General features: G+C 34.8%; 1 protein-coding gene across 1 annotated transcript in view; it reads right to left on the bottom strand.

The window, feature by feature from the left end:
• LOC113496200 (alpha-mannosidase 2) overlaps nt 1-24,981 on the bottom strand; it is a 65,902-nt gene extending 40,921 nt beyond the window's left edge. Inside the window, exons 1-2 of the mRNA XM_026875360.1 lie at nt 24,798-24,981; nt 23,859-23,993 (exon numbers count right to left, since the gene is read on the bottom strand). Of these exons, the coding sequence (XP_026731161.1) occupies nt 23,859-23,985 (127 nt within the window). The 5' untranslated portion in view covers nt 23,986-23,993; nt 24,798-24,981. The remainder of the gene's footprint in view (nt 1-23,858; nt 23,994-24,797) is intronic.
• Nucleotides 24,982-25,167: the final 186 nt, after the last annotated feature.

Here is a 25,167-nt window from a genome sequence, read left to right as displayed (position 1 = left end):
CAATAAAAACTGTCGAGTCGATTTAAAACAAAGGGATATAGAGAACTTTTTTCAAAACTAGGATTTGTGCAAGCCATTTCATACCACGTCTGGATAAAACTACAAAACAAGATCGTTATCGAGATCGAGTGATGCATATATATGGTCCATCAATACAATCAGCTTTGTAAAACACTTTCTACGCAACAGTCGAATAGTGAAAACCATTCTCAACAGTACAAAAAACACATAAATCGCATTGCAAATGGCTGACGATACTACACAAGCTGTACCGTCAAAGCACAAGAAAACATTCGCTTAGAACATAAGAAATACAACAATGAACAATATATGGCGCATGAGACACAGCAGTTATGTAATTTACAAGTGACACTAGATGCGTTCCATTGCATAAAAATGTTTATGTAACAACGCTTTGTCCAAACGCAACAAGCGTAATGTTTATGGGTATACATTAGGTATGTTCTTTGAAAAACTATTGGTTTCATATTTATCAAGTCAACTTGAGCAAAAATTATCTTTTAAAAGCGCTCAGCGACGACAATCCTGATAAATAAATATGTAACTAGATAAATATTTAAATTAGATTCAACAAGGTAAATTGTCACTCGATAATGGTAGCAACGTTAGAATGGGTGAAAAAAAAGTTAAAATGCACAGTTAGCATAGTGAGCTCTTTGCGATGGCAATCAACAAATAGTACGAGTTTAATTGTATTCGGCCTCAATTCGAACATTTCAAAAGAGTATTTGTTGAACACAAGCCCTGAAGCTTAACAAAATAAAACGGATGAATGTAAGACTCATTTTTTAGTTTCGACATAATTTATGCTAACAATGTTAATTATTTTTACACACAAAAATGCACGATTTATGTCCATCTGCCTCTACTAAAAAGTTAGCACGAAGATATTTAGGAGTCGATGACTCGGTCAGATGTTAATAGTGATCTCTATATATAAATAAATCTAATAGAGAGGAATGCAAGGGAAAACTATTCGAATTAAACTGTCACCAGTAAGCGATTTAAAAAATAAACGCTCATAAAACATCAAACGAGAAATTTTAAAACGTGACTAAATTTTGATACTTATTAGACTTTATTTACATTTAAAAATAATTTAAATAGTCGTCGTTGAATACATAATCGTCTTTGAAAACACAGAATAATAAAAAATGTACCTATTAAACGACGGGTTTAGTGATAATTGCTCTAATTAGTTCCAACTCATAGTAGAGAATTGTTCGCAGCTTTTTGTCGGTATTTAGAATGACGGAGATTTTTGAATTTTCACGTTAAATTCTCTATTAAGCTGAACCCGGTAAGACTGCAAGCCGATACGGGTATGGGAGAGTAAGTGGAAGATCTTTTTACTGTATTCAGACAAATGAAAAGGTTCAATTCATATCCATGGTAAAAACTAAAGAGACCTTCGTTGATTTGTGTAATCCCAAACTTGAATTAGATAAACCGTTAATAACGGACTAAAAAATAGCTATCAGTTAAAACTTACTTTCTAACGTATTGTTATGTTTTGGTACCTTTGTTCATAAAAAGTCTGGTAAAATCAATATTCATCGAAAACTGCCATCAAATTGATAACCACAGCACGTATGCGGTGAGGTATTTTGATGGGCAGGTATTTGTGAAAATCTAGCTATTGAAAATGCCTTTCAGAGTACATTTAATTATGGAGCCAGCTTCGTTGAATTTAATTTACATAATCGATTGACGAGCGTCCGTCACTGCTTGTATTGTCCCCACCTAGTCCGCACCATTCATTAAAACCATACCCACAAAACTCACATTTATCGTGTCTAAATAATTTACGAATACTGTTAAAAATAAAAATATTGGTTTAAATACTGTTGAACAGAAATAATTTTACCGTATAAAACGCGGGCAAAGTCCTTCCGTACTTGCTGATACATCGCGCCATTGAAGCACTAGCTTAGGAATCTTGACCTAACAGTTTTACCTTGCACTTGACACATATAATATTAGACGAATCTATTTTAGTTAAGCGAAATTCTGTGAGCAAATATTGTGCCAACTGCGTGCAATATAAACAGTTCTGCGGTTTCCAATGTTGTTGGAATTTGTCGTTGGATTTTGGAAGAATAGTTAATATTAAACCAATCGAGTAGTACCCAAAGTTCTGATAACGTAAATACGAGTTTAGTAATAGACATTTAATTCCCATTTTGTGCGTCGATAACAAAGTCGTGTTTCCAAGTGGATAACTTGGCTTCTGTTGTAATCACACTGAGGATATTCGATAGCAAGTAAGTTGATTCAAAGACTGAACACATTAGCGATATGATGATATTTATAATATATTAATGAATACAAGTAATACAGACTCGTTAGTAAATTGTGTTTACCATTAATTACTGGTCAAATCAATAGGCACCAAAATGTGGTTGAAGCACGAAACGTATGTATTCTTTTGGCGTCGGGCAAATAATGTCGTTCATAAATTGGATTCGGGATAATCTAGCGAGCTGTATAGCTATAATCCGTCTAAAATAACAATGTAAAAATTCAAGAATGCGAGTCGTCTTTATCCATAGTATGTAACAATTTCCAATCGCGGCAGAGTAATAACTATTGGTACACGTACATATTCACGATAAAAAAGCCATTAACTAAGACGATTAACAAATTGTTCTGTTAAATAAATTGATATTCTTTTCTTCTGTATTGCCAACCGATTGTTGTCCGATTGTTAACTGTTTCTGCTGAGAAAACTATAGTAATTTTAATTTAATTCATCGCGGTCGACTTGTAGGGCACTGAAGTGGAGGATTTTTACAAGTATTCTGATTTCTAAAGCCTCAGGGGACTTGCCATTAAATGAACCATTTATTTACAGAGAAACAAAAGCATACAACACGAGAGTACTCCCAGTCAACCGAGTTAAATTAAAATACAACTGAGTTCGGAGAGCCCGCAAAAAGCCGATTTCCTAGAACGAGGAAGGCTTGCCTTGTCATTTAGTGATTTTTTCAAAAACCACTGTGTTTCACTGGTGAAAATCATTAAAAAATGCATAAAATAAAATACGCGTCCACAATTACCTACAAGACAGTCCAGAATGACTGATTGATACGACATGATTAAGCGTTTTGTAATAAGCATATATTAATAAAATTGCCTTGGTAGACATCTAGAAGTTACTATTTTTATCTTTCCAGGTCTACCTAGTGTACACTGTCTTAGCCCTGAAGTTGATCGATTACCATATTAAGTTTAATTGGTTGTAGTGGGATCTGCGTCGCTTTATACCTTCGTGTCACAAAGTGAACTGTGTTATAATACGCTAATTATCTCGCCGAAATAGGGAGATTAAGTGCCAGTTTACTGAATACCCATTCAACTGCTACGTCTCGAATAACAGCCGCGATATTGTATCAAATGTTTAGGGTTTCGTGTTACACAGATTTATTAATAAAAGTGAAAATATCACAACTATGTTTTAAATTTTAATAAGTTAGATTAGCCCGAGGTACATACAGCTCTCGTAACGTAAAAAAACTTCAATCTCGGTCGGACATCCGTATTATGACAGAACAAAGTTATTATGGAGGGTCTTCACCGCGCTGTATGGTATCACTAGGTATGTCAATATTATACAATAGCCGTGCATTTTGCATGGCCGTGTCGGTCGCCCCGCTCCGGGCGGACGTAAACGAAGGGGAACCGCGACACTTTCATGTAAAATTGATCTAGTCTGGAATAGCATGCATTATCGTTCGGCACGAAACTATTATTGTTATTTGTAGCAAACACAAACTCTGCCCGCCTTTTCTTTATGACTTCAACCTCGTTGAGCAATACTACGATTGAATTAGTCTGCCTCAGCGTCCATTTCTTATAGAAGAGCATTTAAAAGTAAATGAAAAAGAGAACAATGCGTTTATTGCGATCCTGCACATTCTTAAAACTACAAAGGAATAGGATCTCTAGTGTGGATTTGTTAGGCCTTTGTTGGACCGGACAACTATTTAAGAGAATAGCACCAATAGTTTGCTTCGTCCGCTATTTCTACTAATTGCATTGTGGTTCCATTATGTATTTGTAAAATTTATATTATCCCCATTGTTCATTCGCAATGCTCGGCTCGGCGCCTTTAAAGACATTAGACTGCCGCGTTCAGCTGAGGTTTAGATAGATTTAATTAATATTTTGGCGTATATTATACTTAACAAGAGAATTCCGGACAAACCTTCGCTCTCTTGTTTATGCTATTCCTGTTGAAACAACAACACGAACATTATTTTGTAATTTGACGACTCAACGAAGGCGGTTTCGACGATTCCTTATCGCACAAATATTTTTACAAACATATTAACTGGCACTTAATTAACAATTTTATGGCAAAAACCGAATAAAAATGGTTTAGAAATAATTAAAATAGTGCTGATAGTAATGGTCATAAAAATAATACATTTGTGATATTAGAAACGTAATTAAAAATAATATATAGGTACCTAATATTAATATTTCAATATTTATTTACTTTATCGGAATATGTGATACCTTATGTAAGCACTTTTAATATTTATCTTAAACTAATTACAGTAATGAATATAATTGCAAAACTAACGTACCTACTTGAAATTTAACGATGTATGAAGCAAGAGCAGTGACTATGTCGAGCTGTCGACAAATTTTAACACATTACGTTTATACTTGGAATTAGAATGGGGAGAAGCCATGACAGGCTATTTTAATAAAATCTTCATGAGACCTTAAAGTACACATTCTAATGCACATGTCTTAGTACTTGTATACAATAACGGTACCAATCATTTATGCTTATATTTCCTTTCCTTATTTTATGTTTTCTTGATGGAACAACTTTCTAGATATTCACTTAAACCTACATTAATATAACATTTTAACCGTATTACTCACAGAGCAAGTTCACATAAAAGGTAGACAGCCACTTGGTACTTTCCAAATACTTCGCTTCAATAGATTTCAATACAGAAATACTTAACTGAAGCGACTTCCAGCTCTGTATTGTTTGCCTTCGAAGTTTATAACTCGCGGGCACTCTTAAAAGTCCATACACTTGTAATACGTGGTGAGCATAGATGTTAAAAAGCGGCAATTTTAGAAAAGTTTGTATTGGTGTTTAAAAGATTGTTGCAACACATTGTTTGACAATATAAGTATATCGTACTTTATCATCTTCAAAATTAATTTCGTATGTGAGTAAGGGTATGTTGGTAGGCTTTTAAAATATTTAAATTTGCCTCTCTTTATAAATCTTCATAGAGCAGTCCATTGAAATATTGCCACTGATCGATATAATCACAGTCATTGTTCGCTGGGTAAAATCTCTTTTTCCATTGTACTCTTTTGGACCTACCTATTTATAAATTCCACCGGCTCTGCACTCTGGCCGACCACGGGATTAATTCTAGGACTTTTCTCTTTACAACCTCCGAACAAATCGTAAACAAATAAGGATTTTAACATTATGTATGTTTGTGTTTTTGAAACTTCGAACCGCAATATTAGTTTAACTAATTGGGAATTGTCCGAAAATTAAAAAGTATTTTAAAACAATACATAGAAGCAAATAATAAAATTTATTTTTCGCAATGGTGGTTGTACTATACTGTATATTATGTATCCGAGAGAAATTTAAAAAGTTTAAGTCATTTACGTAACTGAAATTCAGTAAAAAGATTGTTTCTTTCATTCCAGTTCTCCAAAATGAAATGTTTAAATTAATTATTTTGTTATTATCTACCTCAGCGTCTTGAAGACTCCGTAATGCGAGTCATTTGAGGCTAAAAGACGGCGGCTATTTTAAAACCGATTCAGCGTTATTCTGAAATTAACTTTTAAATGGAAATTAGTTTGGCGTTTGACTTAAATGTATTGGAAAATCTTTTTCCTGTGAATTTTTGCTTCCGTTTAGTTTTAGTTTCTCAAGTACTTTTATTTATTTGATCAGTTTTTCATTTACGGGTAACTTTGTACTAATACTAAGCATAGCTGAAAAAATATTCGGTGAAAAGCTTTTAAAGAAAATTATTTCAGTAATACCAGTAAAAGCGCCGTGAACTGGTTTTGAGTCACGTTCGCTGCACAGGTACACCTACACTCCATTGATTTAAAACTTGAATTAAAAGTTGAGCCAGTGTACACAAACTGTTAACTATCGCAAAACTCGTTAGTGACAGAATTTTCCATTGCCGCGTTGTGCACTAGGTTATAAGTAGGCTGAGGGCAGATATTACACGCACGAGGCTTGTCGATGTATTGGCACGCCGAGCACTAACAACTAATGCTACTATCACTGCACAAACAAGGGATGCGGCTGTGAAGCGAATACACAACATGGCTAATCCGCTGAACTACGTAGAAATTCCTTACCAGTACCTAGAGAGTATCTTAGTAGAAGATTCTCCTTAAAGTGAGAAATAATTTAGTTGCATATTCCTTATTTTCAGAAGTTGGTTGGTGGGTTTCGTGACCACCTGATCATTTAAACACATAAAAGACCAACACGCCTAAATACCTACATTTTAATACAATGCAGATTTCCGAAGAGCGAAATTAAAACTATTATACACTCAATATATCATTTGCGTAACATATTAAGGAGCCTCTGTTCTATCTCTAGTCATCCCCACAGTCGTGCCAACTTAGATATTCCTCAGCGTAAAGGCATTCAAGCGCTACGTTGTTTGATGCATTCCAAGATGTATCCAAAATTCAATAGGTGTTAGTAAACGTTCGGTAGACTTCTAATATTAACTTTGACGTTTACAGTTTCACCGTAGACTACGTATTGACTGAACGTACGGGTAAAGGCGTCTCTAATCCTGGATAAACAGACATCTACCAATGTCAGTTTAATGAAATTTGAGAGAGGCTTGTCTTGAGAAAAGAGACAGAAAAGGTCATTTATAGAATACGTGTACAATAGTCACATAAACGGTTCATCATTCTCATTTCGCAAACTACTCTTGAGAGCATTTAACCTGCCTAGAAACTGTTTGAATTAGTTCAAATAGTGCGCTAACTAACCTAAGCAAAGTTTACACAATACCTAAGCTTCTTCGGCGTCGTGGGTAATTAACAACGCTTCAATACAAGCCGCTGCATTTACCGCTCACTACCGCCAAACAGAAACTGAGTTTACGCATCTATACCTTGATGATATTACACTATAATTACCTGAACCTAGTGAATTTCACGCTAATTATTTATGAGTATGGATCATTATTTATTTGAGTGGTTTACAGTAAATTTTTGTTACCTAGTAGTCTAACTCAACTCTCTGCTGATCTGAAAGGTTGAAATGAAATATTCTAACTCATTTTATTTTATTATTGGGGTTTAAGACGTTTTAATTAACATGACATTAAATGTAAAATATTTTATGATTACCTATAAGTTACCTTATTAAGCTCTGTTCCCTATTAGACATGTGCATATTTAATATTAACAGCAATACGAACGCTCGAGGAAACCATAAACTATAAGTTACCGGGACGGCTACTGGACGTGTATTATGAAAGAGTGTCATATTTTATTTATAAATCGCAAGCTCTGTCTGTTTACGCGATTTATAAATAATGTTTTATGTTCAATTTAATGTAACATTTAGCGTTAGCAACAGAGATAAATATGATCGGTTCAGTTTAAGATTCGAGTGTCGTAAATTAAAAAGCATAGGTTGGTGAATTTTTAAATTATATTTTTTTAGGCCACGCTCATGAGGATGATTCATATTAAAAAAATGCAACGGTTTACTCACACGTTTTGATCGGGATAGCCCGGCTAGTTTTGGCACTAACAAGGCGGTTGCCTCGTGTCGTACTTTGTAAGTTTTTTTCATTCAGCCCTGGAGAATTCTCTCTGGTGTTTGTGAAGAATGTGAAGATATATATTTTTAAATTCTAATTTCTACCGCAAGTGAGATATTTTAATTTACTCTAAATGGAAAAAGCCGATGGTTGAACATTTTTTAAACTGGACATCGAAAAATGAATTCTTTCAAATATAATTTTTGGTTTCATAAGACTACGAGTATGAGCTTGCAATTGGAAAATTGCTCGGCGGAAATTGTCGATCTGTGTCGATATCGACTCTTGTCGCCGAACTATTTGTACATTATACGTATGGGTTTATACTGCATCGCTAACTTATCGACAAGGCATTCGTAACCGTTTAACTTAAGGTTTCGGAGACATTTCTCAGTATATTTTGGTTAAGATTTTGTTCTATAAGTTTTTGGAAAGTTTGATTTTTATAGGCACATGCCAGTAATACCTCTATCATTTAAATATAGTTCTGCTTACGTATACACATGGAAACCACTACGAACTATATGCGTACTACGAGATGAAAATTTGACCACATATTCAAGAGCGTGCCCAACATGCTTCATCATTCAGCAGAAGCCACACGATCCACAATCAACGTGTATTGAAGCGGTAATATTCAGATGACTATCTTTACTAAAGAAAAATATTTTTCAAGTTACGAGGAAACAGATGAATCTCCATACTCAGATCAAAATCACAACCGGCCTTTATGCTTTACTAAACTACACTTTTGACTGAATTATAGTCATTGATTATACTGAATTATAGAGAGTTAAAATCACTGCCCTGGGTCCTTAGTGAAAGAATTTCAGACAGATTATTATAATGCTTTAACAAAAAATAAGTATAATTACGTTTATAAAAAAAAAATGGGGAGGCCTGTGTCCAGCAGTGGACGATTATGGGCTGATGATGATGACGTTTATAAGCAACGCATCAGGGAAGTGCAAAAAAAAAACAGGTTTATACAATAGATCGGTCCCGTGATTTTCATGTTTTTAAGTGCTCAAGTGAATGGTCCACGTCAAGCCTTAATGAGTTTTATACCGATACCTCAGGGAAACTCGTGTCATTTTGGTCACCGTGGAACATAAATAAATAAGCAATTAATAGACTCGGTAGATTGTTGTTCATTGAACATTATAATGTCGTGTACCGAGCCGAAACCTATAATTGGTCTCTATGGGACTCGACTTGTGTGCACAGTAACACAAACATGCATAATTACATATGACCAAATTCAACGGTGAATGCGAATCAATAGGATATGTACGTGTATGTTGTCACTTTAATATTATGTATGCAATAGTATGTTTGTTGCCTCTTTACGCCCAAACGGTTTTAACAATTTTATTTAAATTTGGTATGGAAGTAAATGACATCTTGGATTATACATAGGTAATACGAAACCCAGGAATCCAGGGAGAAGTGGCGAGCAACAGCAGCAGTATGAAGAGGTATTGAAAACACAATGTCTATATTTTAAAGCCAAGTTAAGTATTCCGAAGAAATAATTAACATAAATAACAAGATTGCAAATTTCCCAAATATTTTTTATTTTATTTATAATGGAATTTGATAACCTCTTGATAACTTTTAAATACTATTATTGTAGGTAATAAAATTATTTTATACCAGTTACTTTTTTTAGTTACTTTTGCAGGCTGGTATATTTTTATAATTGCAATTATAATAACAAGTTCGTAATCGCATGATAAAATTCGCTCTATCGATTTTAACACATTTGAATTTGTTATGAAAAAAGTAAACAATTGTTTTTTTTTTATAAATTTGTTTTATTTATATATAACACTTGCAACCATGCACTGGAATCAATTATAGAGGAAAATAACTTGTTAATTGAATAACCTAGTTAATTGGGTACCTATGTAAGTGAAATACGCTTCAGCAATTCAGAAAATCAATTAAAATATAAAAACGGATGAACGTTTTATTTGACAGCGTATGAGCGACATGCCGTCGCTTTCACTTTCGACATTCATGAAAATTATACACTCAACTGATTTAATTTTTATTTGCCCACCTCTTTTACCGCGGAATAATCCGTACAAATTTGAAGAAAATCTATTACTTACTTTAAAAATATCTTTAATTTATTCCGTAGTAAATTTTTGTCTTGTACATTTAATATTATCTATTTAACAAGTAGAAGGTTCTATTAAAGATAATACATTAATTTTCTTTAAAACCTTCAAATTGTTTCCTATAAACATCAATTTAATTGTTAATAGTTATCGAAATCATTTCAGAATTGTTGATAGCTATTTGCATCCATATTTACAATAGCCGTCGGAAAAACGCTTTTATTTTCGATAATGTAGTGTGGTACTGTTAATCAAATAAAATATCTTATTCATTTTTCCATTAAGCTTTAATGGAAAATAACCGGAGGGCATTTTAATAGCAACGTTAGTTATAAACCTAGGAATATACCTGTTCCAATGAAATTAAAAATAATAATGTTTATTTTATAAAATGAGCGTTGTAAATCACAATTACTGCGTACAAACAAAGCAATGATTGTATGTTATCCCTACTTTATATAACTCTCAAGTTAAATTTTTAACAAAAAACTTAAAATAGCATTATGGAGCAAGCAAAAAGTGTCTAACCTTTTCTGTGAAACCTATTAAGTGAGCTGACATTGTTCGCAGGTTGCAAACATAATTTGATGTTCTTACGCAACGTATTTTTTTAAAACTTATTCTTCTTAACTGAATGGAGAAGTTTCTAAATTATTAATGATATTTTATTACGTTTTCTTTGTACCTATGTATCTTGTAAATTATCAGTATTACCGTAATGATAGTAGCGACTGATACGTACAGAACAACTTGATTATTTCTTAAAATAAAACAGTATGTATGTGTTTTTGAGATTATACATCAGTATTCACAACTCTTTAAGTTTACGTAATTTCCAGAGCCAATCTTGACTGCACAAAGTCAAAGTTTACATCCACAAACCCCAACTTTGAACAACACAACACCCATTTCCTAAAACGCGTCAAAGCATTAAACTCGGGAGAGAAAAAACAAACAAGACAAAAGCTCTCACCGCCAGTTTAATAAATAGTGCGTCCAAAACAGTCCACCAGAGTTGACTGGAGCTTTTCTACTTAAAACTACGGTTAGAACAAGCGTCCTTTCAACAAGTTAATTTAAAATAACATTTGATAAAGACTAAATCAAAGAACGGTTTAAATTGCCGACGGTGTGTTGTCAGCACATCTGTTAAAAAGAATGACATTTAAAGACGATGTTAACAGTTCGTTTTAGAAATACCTTGTCTTATTGATATGTGAACTCCAGTGAGGTTTGAAAGCCCAAAAGATGTACGACAGGAGCAAGAGAGAAAGAATAGAAAAGCAATACACGGTGTTTATTATTTTTGCAGCGAAGCAACACATCACTTGTTCGTTGAACGGCATTGTGCCACCATGAATGATATCCGAGTCCTCAGGACGCCTATCATGAATCTTGTTAAACAAAGCTTTGTATGTTATGTCGACACCGCATCACCATAGACCAACGCTATAAAAGAAAGGCTAGGATTCAATACTAGCGTCACAAAAGGCTATTGTTTTTCATTGAGAACGTAACGCGTTTGTGTCCGCAACGCGAATTCCGATGGTTAGAATACACGACACTATGGATATGACAACTTGTTTACGCTTGTGCTTGGACATCACAGGCACGTGTAATTAGATTTGCTATGCAAAGTTCAACACCAACACATTCACTGGATTTTCTTAAAAGCTTTTAGGATCAAGGCGAAGCTTTAACTTCAAATAAACATTAACAGGAAAATATTGGACTCGTATCATAATCGGAATATTTAACGATGCGTCTTTACCGATTTGCTAAAATAAATAACATGTTTCCTGAATACAAAGTTACACTGTCCGTAACAAATAAGTGAAGCAAGATTTTCGTAAATTCATTGTAATTAAAATATATATGGGTATATCGTATTCTTGAAAACATTAGAATCTCGTTGGTTGACGCCAAGTGAGTGACCAGTAGCAAGAAAATTTGTGGCACGCGCAACCACGATTATGATTAAAGTTCTTAGTAACAAAACAACCAAAGAAGGTATTTTTAAAATAAAATCATTTTGATTTATTTAATTGATCGAAAAATGTTAAAGAATAAAATCGAAATTTATTTTAAATTTAATTAGTAACGTACGGCCCGTATTTAATTGACAATTTGGCTACCCATCAAACAGGTCAAATTAGGGCGGACAGGGTATAGGCTGTTTTATTCTCTAGATGCCTTCCAGCCTTTGCCCGTGCATAAACTCGCACCAAAAACCAGGATGTATGGAATCCATGTAGGTTAAGTGGTTTATCCACAGAAGCAAAGCAAACTAAAAACTCATATTTTCAGTTAAAATACCAGTAAGGAATCATCGAGATTATTAAATGTCAACAAAATTTTAAAATCACTAAAGTAGTTACAAAGTTAGAAAAATAAGCAGATTTAAGCTGACTATTTACCGCTTGGTGCTAGGTTTCAAACGGAAAAATTAAGTGCAATTTCGAGAAAAGTAAATGGAAATACCGGTACAAAGTCGGAAACTCGAATTGCAATTCAGTCTAACTTTTGCAAACATCGTGTTGGATGTGTCGTACGAGTTTTATGGCACATGTCAAAGGTAACATTCAAAATGCGGTTAAATGTCCGAGGATTCTTTCAGATTTGTTCTCGCTGCATGTCTCATATATAACTTTCGATTAAAAGTTTTTCTTGTTTAATTTTCTTACTTATAGGGGCTGAAGCTTTATCGAGTATTTATTTACGAGTATTTTTGTACACCGTTAAATTGTATATGAGTTTCAATTCTCGGAATGCATTCAGCAACAAGTTTTCAATTTCTTAACACTCTCCTTCGATTTATGTCAAGAAATACGAGACCAGCACAGTATTCTTAGACACCCGCTCAGAACAGGACAGGAAAAATAAAAAGGAACCACAATGGAAAATTTCCAATGTCTCCGATAACTTAAAAATATACTGTGATCCTTCAAAGAAAACTTCACTCTTTCATACTTTAAAAGACCAACGTTCAGAATAGGCAAAAGTTTCCTTGCAGCGGTTTCAATAAATTATTCCCTTCGAAGTACTGAAACAGTCTTTAGTTGGGAGAATTGTTTATTATTAATTTGTAAAATTTTCGTTGCGACGAAACTTAAATCTATAAGAGGGGCGTAAGTACATGAGTAGTGCTGAAGAAAGAAAGGAATTATAAAGTAGTTTCAGTAAAAAACTTTTTACACGGTTGTTATTCAAAGTAGTTCTCGCATAAAATTTCTCTAGATAGGGAATTTAAAGAGAGATAAGTACACAAATGGGCAACTAAGAAGGGAAGTGGCGCGGAGGCTGTATATGTACGAAGCGAATTTAAACCAACATCGGAACATAGCTTTTAACAGCATCAATAAACCTTTTATAGACACTTTTTAACTTTACTCGTACCGTAAAGGCACTTTCCGTGACATGGCTTTAGGATGACATAAAAATAGTAGATGTGCAAAACCAATCAAGTAACTGGGGCATACAATGAAGCTTTCCTTAAACTTAAAACGTTTTTGGTCTAGTTCTAAAGTTGCTAGATCTTGCTAAATAATTTAGAGCAGCTGTCTAGAATATAGGCAGACTAAACAAAACTAGTAGGCTCGTCATCTAGACATAGCCTGATATTATTTCGAATACATACAGTGCTGCAACTTGCAACTAAGTGTCAGTGACGGCGTTACGTCCGACGGTTAACTTAGTTACAAAGTTGTTTTGTTCCAACTCGTATAACATTCATGCAGCGATAACAACAATTATTGTCGTTAGTACTAGCTATGGTACTAAATACTGAGTTTTATTCCACGAGCTCCCTTCATTTAATTTTACGTTTCTTATACTAATTGAGTTGCGGTTACATAAAAATTGTACAGTAAAATACCGACATTGTAGCTTGTACAAATTGGAAATTAGTTCTGATGAAAACCTTCAAGCATTTATGAATGACGTCGTTTTATATGTAGCTCTATCAACGTGAAATGTTATTATGATATAAATGTAGTTAGATCCTTCTTGTCACGACTATCCGCACATGAGGCAAGTTTTTATACCCCTTGGGCCCAAGACTAAATGGAGAATTATTTTTACCGATATCTGAAGACTCGAGACTACCCGATAACTAGTTATAGAGAATGATAGTATCGTTGTATAACACATGAAACACAATGCATTGCGATATCTGCAGTAAACACGCAGTCCATCATTTTCCTTGTCTGACAATTACAATTATTTATTAATCATAGGATCATGTCACAAACTATGTAGGTACATGTTCATAAGAACTAATAAAAGCTATAAAAATGACAAGGTACGTATTTTCTGTCGACCAATATTTATTTCGAAGGTAAATAAAGAGTGACAGTAGTCAATACTGATATAACGTAATTGAAATCGTTTCAGCGCTGGTGAAAACTCGACGTTCAGTAACGCGAGTCACAATGGCCCGAACCGTGGAGTCAGTTCTTTCACGATTTTTAATGGTGGACGCATTTCAACCGCGCTCGCAGACGACTCAAGGTGAACACTCCTTTCAGTATTTTTCAATCTTTGATAGCTATTTAGAGCTCTGAAAGATAGTAAAGTGTTCGGTAAGCGGCGGAAATAAAAGTGTATTTGGAATGTCACTCCTCGATACCAATTCTATAAAATTGTTCAATAAACGAGAAACTCAGTCAGTATAATTGCAGAGCGCATCAAAATATGAAAAGAAAAACTAAAGAAGCAAAAAATATCGATACTAAACGAGCAGTTCAAAATTTTAAACTTCTGATACAGAAAATTCTAAAGCCTTGCAAAATACGAACGTTTTTAACATTATAAATTTAATGAAATTTCGGTAATCGAATAAATATTGAGTTTCATGACTATCAACACTTGCCGCGGTCATTAAATGTATTCGATATTTTAATAACATTTTAATCGTGTTTTCATGCCCATCTACCATTAATATTGAAGTAAGATAGGATAGTCGTTTAATCTCCAAAACCAGACATCATGGATGTATTAATGTCTTAATAATGTTGATTTCCTCAAGCAAATGACGAATCCCAATTACACAGCTTAGTACGTACGTGACTCCGAACTCGTACTGTATACACAAATGTCAAACGATGTTTGTTCCAGTTGTACAGTTCCGTTCAATTAATTCATGTTTAACCTATACCTATACATAGGTACATTGTGGTGGATTGATTGGTTTCCGGAGTTAAGGGTAACGACAACTGATTTCTTTTTATACATGATTTCGTCTTAATATATTATCAAGTGACCTTTATATGTAGTAGATTCATAACTCGATCAGGAAAATCATTAAATTAAAGTTGAATTACTCTACGCCAAAGGCAAGTATCGTTTTAAAATACTTAGCAGTCTATAAACTTGCTACAAGTACTTTATTGATCACAAGAGCCCATAGTATGACTGGCGACAACTTTTTTTAATCGAATCGTCTCGGAGGATAGCGGAATTGAAAGTTGCGCATCTGGGTTTAACTCCGCGCTCCCTTAGCTATTAGATCAAGTGTTTGATGCCGCAATTCCGCCTCCTCCACTGTTTGCAGCTCACTCTTTCTTTACTCATTTGTGTTACAAATAGTCTTAACCGGAGGCAAGAGATTCAATGGTCCGCAATTAGTGTTGATTTTACAGTGTTCTTTTAATTGTTGCCCGTTTGTCAATATTTTATTTAGCGTTGTCGGAACAAAACTTTAGAGTATTTTGATTAATTCCTTTTGCTTTAAATTGCACTTATGTTTAGATTTTGATTGTGAAAGAAGATTATGAGCTTTTGAATGCGATAACCGCTATCCACGAGTGCGGAGTCACAAGTTTTTACTTATTTGATGAATCTCTTGCACTTTACTGTACCAAGAAAACACTTTTCTAAAACGCTATTTACTGTGTCACCGTCGTAGACACTTTTTACAGTATCATCGTACAGAAATTGGCAAACAGTAAAAGTTTATCACCGCTGGTAAATATTTAAATTTTACCTTAAATAAAAATTGCAGCTTTGTGCATGGTTAAATAAGGGCGGTTAATAGTCTGATATCGATGCACAAATCGATTGGCATATATGTAGGTTTTGAGAGCATATTTTTAGTAATAATGCATGGCATTTTACATCTAGTATTTACAGGAACTAAGCACTTATACTTTATTAAATATTAAATTACTTTTTACGTTATCAATAGCAGTTGTCCGCAAGGTAATCAAATCGAGGCATCCTTAATTGGAGTTGAGATGACAAGAAATGAATCTCGAACTACCCGGTCGATTTATTTATCGATCACAAACTTGACAAACAAGTGTCCGCGTCACTTAAGACGGACATAGCTAGGGCGTAAACTCTGCTATATTAAGATCGCGAATCTCGAACATGAGGAAGGTCAGATGTTTTCATCTTGTATTTTCTAAAAGGCGAGTTCACGTTACACCGTACCGTACGCTAAGTGAATCTAAGCACCTTCGCCCTGTCTGGAAATAATTAAATATGAACAGGTATGAGGATGTGTACCGCGCTCCGAGCGTACTCGTAAACATGGGTGAATAAATTCTTGAATTTTATGCTCCTCATAAAATCACTATTTATGTGATTGTACTTGGTATTATCGTTCCTAAATTATTGCATATGTAAAATATGTTAGCAATTAAAAACAATGAGCATTTTCTTAAGATAAGTAAGAATCAGACAAAGAAACGTTTGTATGCAGATATGATCTGTAAAATTGAAACGTTGAATGCATTTATTGGCAAACGTTAGTCCTTTTACGGCCGTTGAGGTAGATTGCTGCGTTTGATTGCTAATTGGATTTTCCGAGTCGACGTTTTTCAACTCTCGGCTCACTTTGAGTAAAGAAAGAATCGAAAACTGCACAATGTTAAAGATGCAGACCATTAAAGGGGAATTTCATAAACGTTGAGCATTGTCTAAATACTCCCTTTAATGCTCGCTGTTCTCGTCACTGCGATCGCCGTGCTGGGAAAATGTTGTGGACTGAGCTTCTAGTGAAATTGTTTATTAACCGAACCTCCTATTGTTCCCTATGTGGTAATTATTATATTACGTTATGTTATTTAACAACAATAGCCGCATTAATCAAATATAATAAATATATGGTTTCATCTATATATGACCTTTTCAATGGATTCCATTCTTTTGTTCTTTACGATTCCATAATTCTTGCCCAAAACCAGTCATCATAGCATTTTTCGTAATTGTGTTTAAAAATGAACTCAAAATAAGTGATGCGGTTTATCGGGTCAATTTCAGAATACTAAAGTCGAGCTGAAAGCAGGTAATTGTAGCAACGTGTGGCGGTACTCCACCAATTAACCCATATCTATGAGTGTGATCGACAGAGGGCGGGACGAAGATAGTATCATAATCTGTGAGCGACTATAGCCCATTGATTTCAGATGTATGTCACACAACAAAGGCAATAATTACATAAGTAAAATATCATTGAAAAAGGGTTTAACCGCATGAAAAAAACAAAAGTACAAACTGAATTTGAAGCTAAAATTGAACTTAATAACGAAATACGAATTCGTATTGAAACGAGGCATAACATAACACATAGCTAACATGAAAGCCTAACCGCAAAATTTCGAGTATGCAAACATCGCATCGAGCCGACTGCTATATTAGTACGTAGATCAGGATTCAACCAAATATAGTTATACCCATTGCAATATATTGTCTCTAGTCTGGCGCCCCTAACACCGACTTCGGAAGGGGCCACAGTGTAGTAGAAACACCAATCTATACAAATAATAGATGTGATTCCATCACTGTTTTATTAATATCTCATTGTGTAATGACATTAATGAAACTGGGAAATACAAATTAATTATGAGCATTTTCGGAATGAATAGTAATGCCTTTTAATCACATCAATAAGACTATAAGTGCAGTGCTCTTGATTGCTATCGTAATCAGATTAATTCCTTTTGTAAATTATCAAAAGTTGTCATGTGAAACAATAGTCCCGCAGGCAATCCTCTGAATAATTATTATGATTTCATCGGTTTATTTTTTTGTGGAAATGAAAACAAACGAGTGCTGAAACCATTGAGGATCCTCTACCAATTTCGACAAACGAATATCGTTCTGTACATGCTCAATCCCGATCGCGATCTGTGATCAAAATTCCTGATTATAATGATGATGATATTTTCTTGATATACGAAATCTATTCCGTACACAAAGCAATACCAAGTAATAATCGGTACTAATAAACCACAGTAAAAATAGAAAGAACGTAAATGCTAAATGTAAAATCAGAACAATTTCCTCGAAATGCTTCCATGAATCGAATGATAGGAAGCGTCCAAAGCGATCACCACCATTTAAGGTAATTTGAATACAAGTATTTTCCATTACGCCTTTAGCTATAGCTTTGATCAACAGTCCTTTCATATTACCGGTTGGTCGAAGTCATAAATTGCGTGGTACGTGGTTGTGGTCCCCTACCGCCGCGCCGGCGAATACCTCCATATGCCACGATTCTGTTCGGATTCTCATATATAATACCACTGGTTTTCAATCTATGCTCTTACACAGAAACATTGATTTGAGTTTTAGATATACTAAACAGATGTACGGCAAGTACGTTTATTAATATTTTACGTAGACGCAAACATTTGATTTTATTAGGTAAGTTCACTTTCGGACTTAATTTGTTTTTGTTTTGTATTGATTTTCGACCCTAAAATTAATATTAAAGTTTTCGGATTTGAACTGACTTTAAAATTAACGTCAAACTTCAAAGGCTACAGTCACAATCTTTCTAAGCCTCGACCATGCATACTGGAAACATAATATGTCCCAGTCACACCTATATAGTCAATTTGTTCCAATAGAACGTTGGTAATGCGTGTAGCTGTAATGTAAAATAATTTGGTGTTAACGACTGCAATTATGCACTGTTGATAAGAATTATGGGTATTTAATCCGCGATGATAACAGTTCACAAATAGCAGAAGTAATTTAATTAGCTTTGAATGTCCACACATTTTTATTGTTGTAGATGCAGTTGCGAGCGTAGGTTATGTGTTTAGAATTGTATAAAGATTAGCGGTGTTAAAGCCGTATAATGTAATCTAACGAGATCACGGTTCCAATGAGGTTGATTGACATACTCTTTTACGGTACGACTGACAAAAACAATATAGACGAACATAAAATCTTAATATTTGATGAAACCTCAAAAACTTCAAGGTTTAAAGAAGTCGGACCAGGAAAGTTCAGATAATACGGTGTTAACGAAACCTCCTTTTCAAAGTGAAACCTCCTTCAAGATCCTTAGTGAAACCTCTTTCGAACCTGGGATTTGACAAGCAGTCCGCTATATAAGACGGAGCGCTCTTAGCAACGCTCTCTCTCCGGTGTCAGCTGGCTTCGCTGGAACATCTCCGTGACCTTCGTTGTATTTATTCAGCATAGCAGCCATATTGTTATTTCGATAATTGCCATTCATACCTATTCCTTTGCAGTAATTAGAGTTTGATGTATTAACTTTAAGTTATCTTTGTAATGATTGGGTTTAATTGTTTGTGACGTAACCGTGCTTGCTTTTTAAAAACCTGTCCTCACTTCTGGTTTCTAAGATCAGAAGTGGGATAGACCACGTGCTTTGTGCTGTTTGTGCCATCTGTTTTCAGTTAAAGTAAAGGATTTGTTGAATTTCATCTAATTACTGCAAATTTTATTTTTGACCGTGCCACGAGTATCGGTGAGCTTTTTATTTTTATTCTGCTTTTCCCGAGACATGCCCGAACGTTTGAAAAAGTGTTAAAAACCAAAACGATTCGCGTAGATCGTGTCGTAATTGTTCTCGCATGTTGAGAAGTAGATCGCTTTATCATCGCATAAACACCGTGAGTTCCGTAGTCCATGAAGTGGTCATAGACGTTGTGATAACTCATATAGCTGCCGTGATTCCACGCGTAATCGGGCCTTAGGTTGAATATTAGCTCGTTGAGGTTATGTGTAACATTTAAATAAGTTCATGACATATGCCGAAAGTCTCTTTTGCGTTTTAATACCGAAAAGGTTTGTCTGACGATCTGAAAGTTGCAATAATAGTCATGAGGTATTACTGATACTCAAAAAAGGGCTTCTGCGACGAATGCGAAACTTAAAATTAGTACCTATGTGTCAAGAAGGACTTTATTTGTTGTCAAGTTTTGAGTACTGTCACGAATGCTGGTTTTTATTCGGTTAATTTAAAAATATTTCTTTCGTAGATACTGAAATAGATTACTTTGGACGTTTTCTTGATAATGGTCAGGAGCGGCCGAGCTCAAGAAAATTGAGGCGCTGGTAGGCTTCTACACAAGTATTATGCTCTATAGTGTGTGACGTAACACATGACAACCGTAACCCTAATCGAGAAGCATTTATGTCTCTCAGGAGACAGCGTGCCTCAGAATTGTTTACAGACAATCAGCGGCGTCAATACGACTTCACCAAAACCAAAACAACCACGAGAATACGCTGTTGGCGACTCTGTAGAAGGCTTCGTGGAGTGCAGCAAAGCTGGACTCTGGCATGCGGGAGCCCTGTAAGTTCCTACGTGTACATCATCGCTGCGAGCTAGAACTGCTGGCTGGTTCGGCTACGGCTGCCGGGCGTATGGTGCTCTGGCGCGGCGAGTCACGCTGGACGCATGCTGTGCTGTCTTCGAGAATTCAGAGCAACAGGAAGACTTCTGTTTGGCCTGGACCTCTGGTTCACAGCTTCTGTTTGGTCTGAGCCTTTGGCTTATGGCTTCTGTATGGCCTGGACCTCTGGTTCATGGCTTCTGTTTGGCCTGAGCCTCTGGTTCATGGTTTCTGTTTGGTCTGAGCCTCTGGCTTATGGCTTCTGTTTGGCCTGGACCTTATGGTTCATGGCTTCTGTTTGGTCTGAGCCTCTGGCTTATGGCTTCTGTTTGGCCTGGACCTTATGGTTCATGGCTTCTGTTTGGTCTGAACCTCTGGCTTATGGCTTCTGTTTGGCCTGGACCTACAGTTCATGCCTTCTGATCTGGTTAAGTATATCAGCTTCAATACCATCTGTTTATCTTGGCTAGCATTCTACACAATGAAAGTTGGGAATTTCATTGCTTGGAATGTTACTAAGCACCATTTACTTTTAATTTTAAGAATCAGATTTTGCTGTGCAATATTATTAAGTCTTAGCTTTTAAGTTTATTTACTTTTAAGAATCATTGATTTTGCTGTGCAATATTTTTAAGTCATAGCTTTTAAGTTTACCATTTCAATAACATTCCTGAAATCTTTCTGTTCGCTTGTTGGGTACTTGATGGTGGGAGTGCACGCTCACTATCGCGTACTTAACAAAATCACTTCAAATGGTTTCTGTTTTCCAGCTTCGACACAAGTGTCGCAAGAAAACAAATGTTTAGTATGTGTTGTTGTCATTTTGCAGATGATTATTTCTAGTCTGAGAGCGACAGCAGTCTGGTGATGCTTGAGCTAGTGAAGACTCCAAGCAAGATGCGGTCGAGGACGCCTCGCTGTCAGGAACGGCCGTGTTAACGAAACCTCCTTTTCAAAGTGAAACCTCCTTCAAGATCCTTAGTGAAACCTCTTTCGAACCTGGGATTTGACAAGCAGTCCGCTATATAAGACGGAGCGCTCTTAGCAACGCTCTCTCTCCGGTGTCAGCTGGCTTCGCTGGAACATCTCCGTGACCTTCGTTGTATTTATTCAGCATAGCAGCCATATTGTTATTTCGATAATTGCCATTCATACCTATTCCTTTGCAGTAATTAGAGTTTGATGTATTAACTTTAAGTTATCTTTGTAATGATTGGGTTTAATTGTTTGTGACGTAACCGTGCTTGCTTTTTAAAAACCTGTCCTCACTTCTGGTTTCTAAGAACGGATTATTTTACAATCTGCCCGTAGATAAGAAAAGGTTCCTTTTACTTTCAAACACAAGCTATGTTTAACAGGTAAGCTGTCGATGCGTGTATGTTTTAATGAATATGACGAACACTAAGTTCTCAAAAGCGTGTGGTATAAAAATATCGTGTATGACAGGAAAAAACGGGATGTTAGTACAATTTTCGACAAACTTCAAAAAAAGAGGATTTCAATTAGTCTGTATCTTTTTTTCCTATCTTCGTTTCGAGGTTTCATTTCATGCGTGCCAAAAATGCACGTTTGTTTCTTATTTTTTAAAGTCCGACGTTTTCAATCGACGTTTCATGTGATTTTATGGAGGATATACCATTCCAAATTTACACTTAACGTTGAGATTTTTCTTTTTTCTTACTTTTATAGGAAAAGGGGCGCTTACATGCCGTACTTAGGTTTGGTATTTTAACTGACGAAGGATTTTACTCTAACGTTTATTGGATAAAACGATGTGGATTCTACGCGTTAAAATTTTGTTTCAAGACTTTGTAGAATACGAATCATGTTCCTGTAGTTAGAGACGGATGCAAGTCAGTTTAATAATCAATCATTAACGTAACTCAATATAATAACAACTCTATATTATAATGACGAGATGTTTTAAAATTCGTAATACCTAATAAAGCTACAACATCACTTGCCAGTAATGAATACATTTCGACTGTACGGGATTTTATTAAATTGAGAAAGTCGGTAGAACTTTTCTGTTTACTTTTTTTCATCGCGCCTGCAATGTTTGAAGCGTCACCCCTTTACTGCGTATGACACAACTTTTATAACTTTTTATGCCACGTGTCAATATTTTTGCACGATTTTAATGAAGAGTTTTCAGTTGAATAGGAATATTGTAGTGTTTTAGCATTGCTCTTTTAAATACAACCGGTTACATTATTGGCTTTTGCGGCAAAGTTTTTAAGTGACGGTAAAGTCATTTCTATTCAGATGATAGTTTTATTGTTCTTTTAACGTGTATAAAAGCGTGGAGCTGTTGCGCTTTCACACAATTTCAAACATGCTTATTAAAAATACCAAGACGCGTAGCAAAAAATATACTTTTAGAATTACCGAACGAGAATTTTCATATTTCCCATTTCAAAAGCAATATGAAGCTTTCCCAAGTAAGATTTTACGATTTATTCAAAACATTATACGCGAACTGTCGTATTATTGGACATGTCGTACACCGGGCTTGGTGCGCGACCTTACGCTATAATTTATCAAAGTATCTTTACAAATGCCTAATTAAGGCCTGACTCACCACTTAGCGCTAGGTGAGGGCATATTATATGTCCTAAGAACCAGTGTAAGTATAGTGTAGGGTGAAATGGAAAATATTATTATATAATATATATATAAGTTATAGCTGCTCAGTTTCGCGAACGTATCGACGAAGATAAAAAAAAGTTTGACCTGCAATGGGTTAACATTGCAAATATAAAACTCATTATGTAGATAAGTGAGTCGGTACGTAAATAAAATAGACAACTTTAGAATCAAATTTTAAAATGAGTTGTGAAGGTCGAATCTAAGCAAATAGCAAAAAATAACTAGAATGGTCAAGGTTATGAGTCCACTCATGTATGTTTAATCTTTGTTTTTACATTAAAGGCGCATTTTTTTTTAAGTAAAAAAGTAATACTGTATATCATTGAATTGTTTGAATAAATATTTGTTTTACAAGAAGGTTGCATTTGTAGTTGTGATGCCGAAGTGTGTTCTTTAATAGATACATTTGAGATGAAATTGTCATTGTATCTAAGCACTTGAAGATATAACTTGAGAATTTATGAAATAAATAATTCTTAAAACGTTCTATGCAAGGACTGCAAAGAGTATTTAATCAGATGCATTTTATTCACCCATACCTGTTGAATGGAAGAGAAAAAAAAGAAAACAGGACATAAATAAAAAAAATACAAGAAAATAAACCGGTTTGGAAAAAAAAGAAAGGAAATTATAGTTATAATGTCACTAACTTGGCTTGGTGTAGTCTTGAGGAGATGTGTTGTAGAAGTAGCAGTAGACCCCAAAAGCCAGGACAAAGAGCATCAACACCAGGATACGGGTTGAGAAGGGCCGGCAACGAAGAACTCTGGTCCTCATTGTGAAATCTGAAATTAAAAAAATATTTTAGAACATATTTATAATAAATCTACCAAAAAGTTCATAAAATCAAGTCAAACCTTAAGATTTTCTCCTAGAAGTGGCTTTACAGACTAATTTCGGGTATAATTTGTTTCCTATTCCCATTTGAAAAGTTTTGTCTCTGAGATAAAGTTCTTAAAAAATAGTATCGAACTTTTCAAATTCTGTTTTATTATTCAATTCACTAAAATAATAAAATCTGACACCAATTAAATTGTTTTACAACAATTTTTAAGATTTATGTATTTTTTGTACTATTCACTATTTTTTTTTAACTACCAATAATATCTTAGTCCCTAATAATGCTTCGGAAATTGAGGAAGCACTTAAACCACTTTCTTTCATAATAAAAAAAACCTATGCAATTTTTTCCACCAAAAAAAGTTAACTAAACTTGAATTTAGAGCCTATAAAAATAATGTACGGAAACATTTATCTTATTTGCTTTTCATTAGGAAAATCAGGAAATCCTACATCAAATTCTACCAAAAAAATTTAATACCTCTACAACACAAGATTAAGAAAACTCAAGATGTTTACTTTAAATCTAAACGAGACAGACATCCGAAAACACTTATTTCCAACGTAATTACTCATAAAGTTATCCGAATTCATCTAAACTTAAATTTGGATTCGGCGATCAAAAGTTTGTGCACGAAAAAGTCACAGAATAAAAAAAAATATTGGCTCTTCTTCAATCGACTTTGCGTAAACAGTAAACAGTAAAGATGCGGCAAACATTTCGAACTAGTTTAAATAATTTTACTCACGTTTTATTGGTCACAATTTTATAATAGACGATGTTTTACATTTTATGTCACTTGAAATAAACTCGATAATTTATTTCTCTGCAGTATAAGTTAGAATCTCACGTTAACACGCTAACAAGCAGCAGCCAGACGCCACTGCGTACTCTAACCAATCCACGGCTGGAATACCGATTGGGAAGTGGCAACTCGCCGTAATGTTGCCAGTACAGAGAGACTGAGCTACCACTCCCTAGCTGAAAAATGAACTCGAATTTTATTTACACTTTCCATTTCACAGTATTTTATTCGTACAGTTTTTATTGTAATTTACAAGTACCAGTACTAACTACTTACATTCTACACTTTTTCTCCTTCCTACTACTCCACGTTT

Source organism: Trichoplusia ni, chromosome 7 (genome assembly GCF_003590095.1).
Source record: "Trichoplusia ni isolate ovarian cell line Hi5 chromosome 7, tn1, whole genome shotgun sequence".
Lineage (NCBI taxonomy): Eukaryota > Metazoa > Arthropoda > Insecta > Lepidoptera > Noctuidae > Trichoplusia > Trichoplusia ni.
The sequence above is the reverse complement of the archived record's forward strand: the minus strand, read 5'-3'. Positions and strand labels throughout refer to the sequence as shown.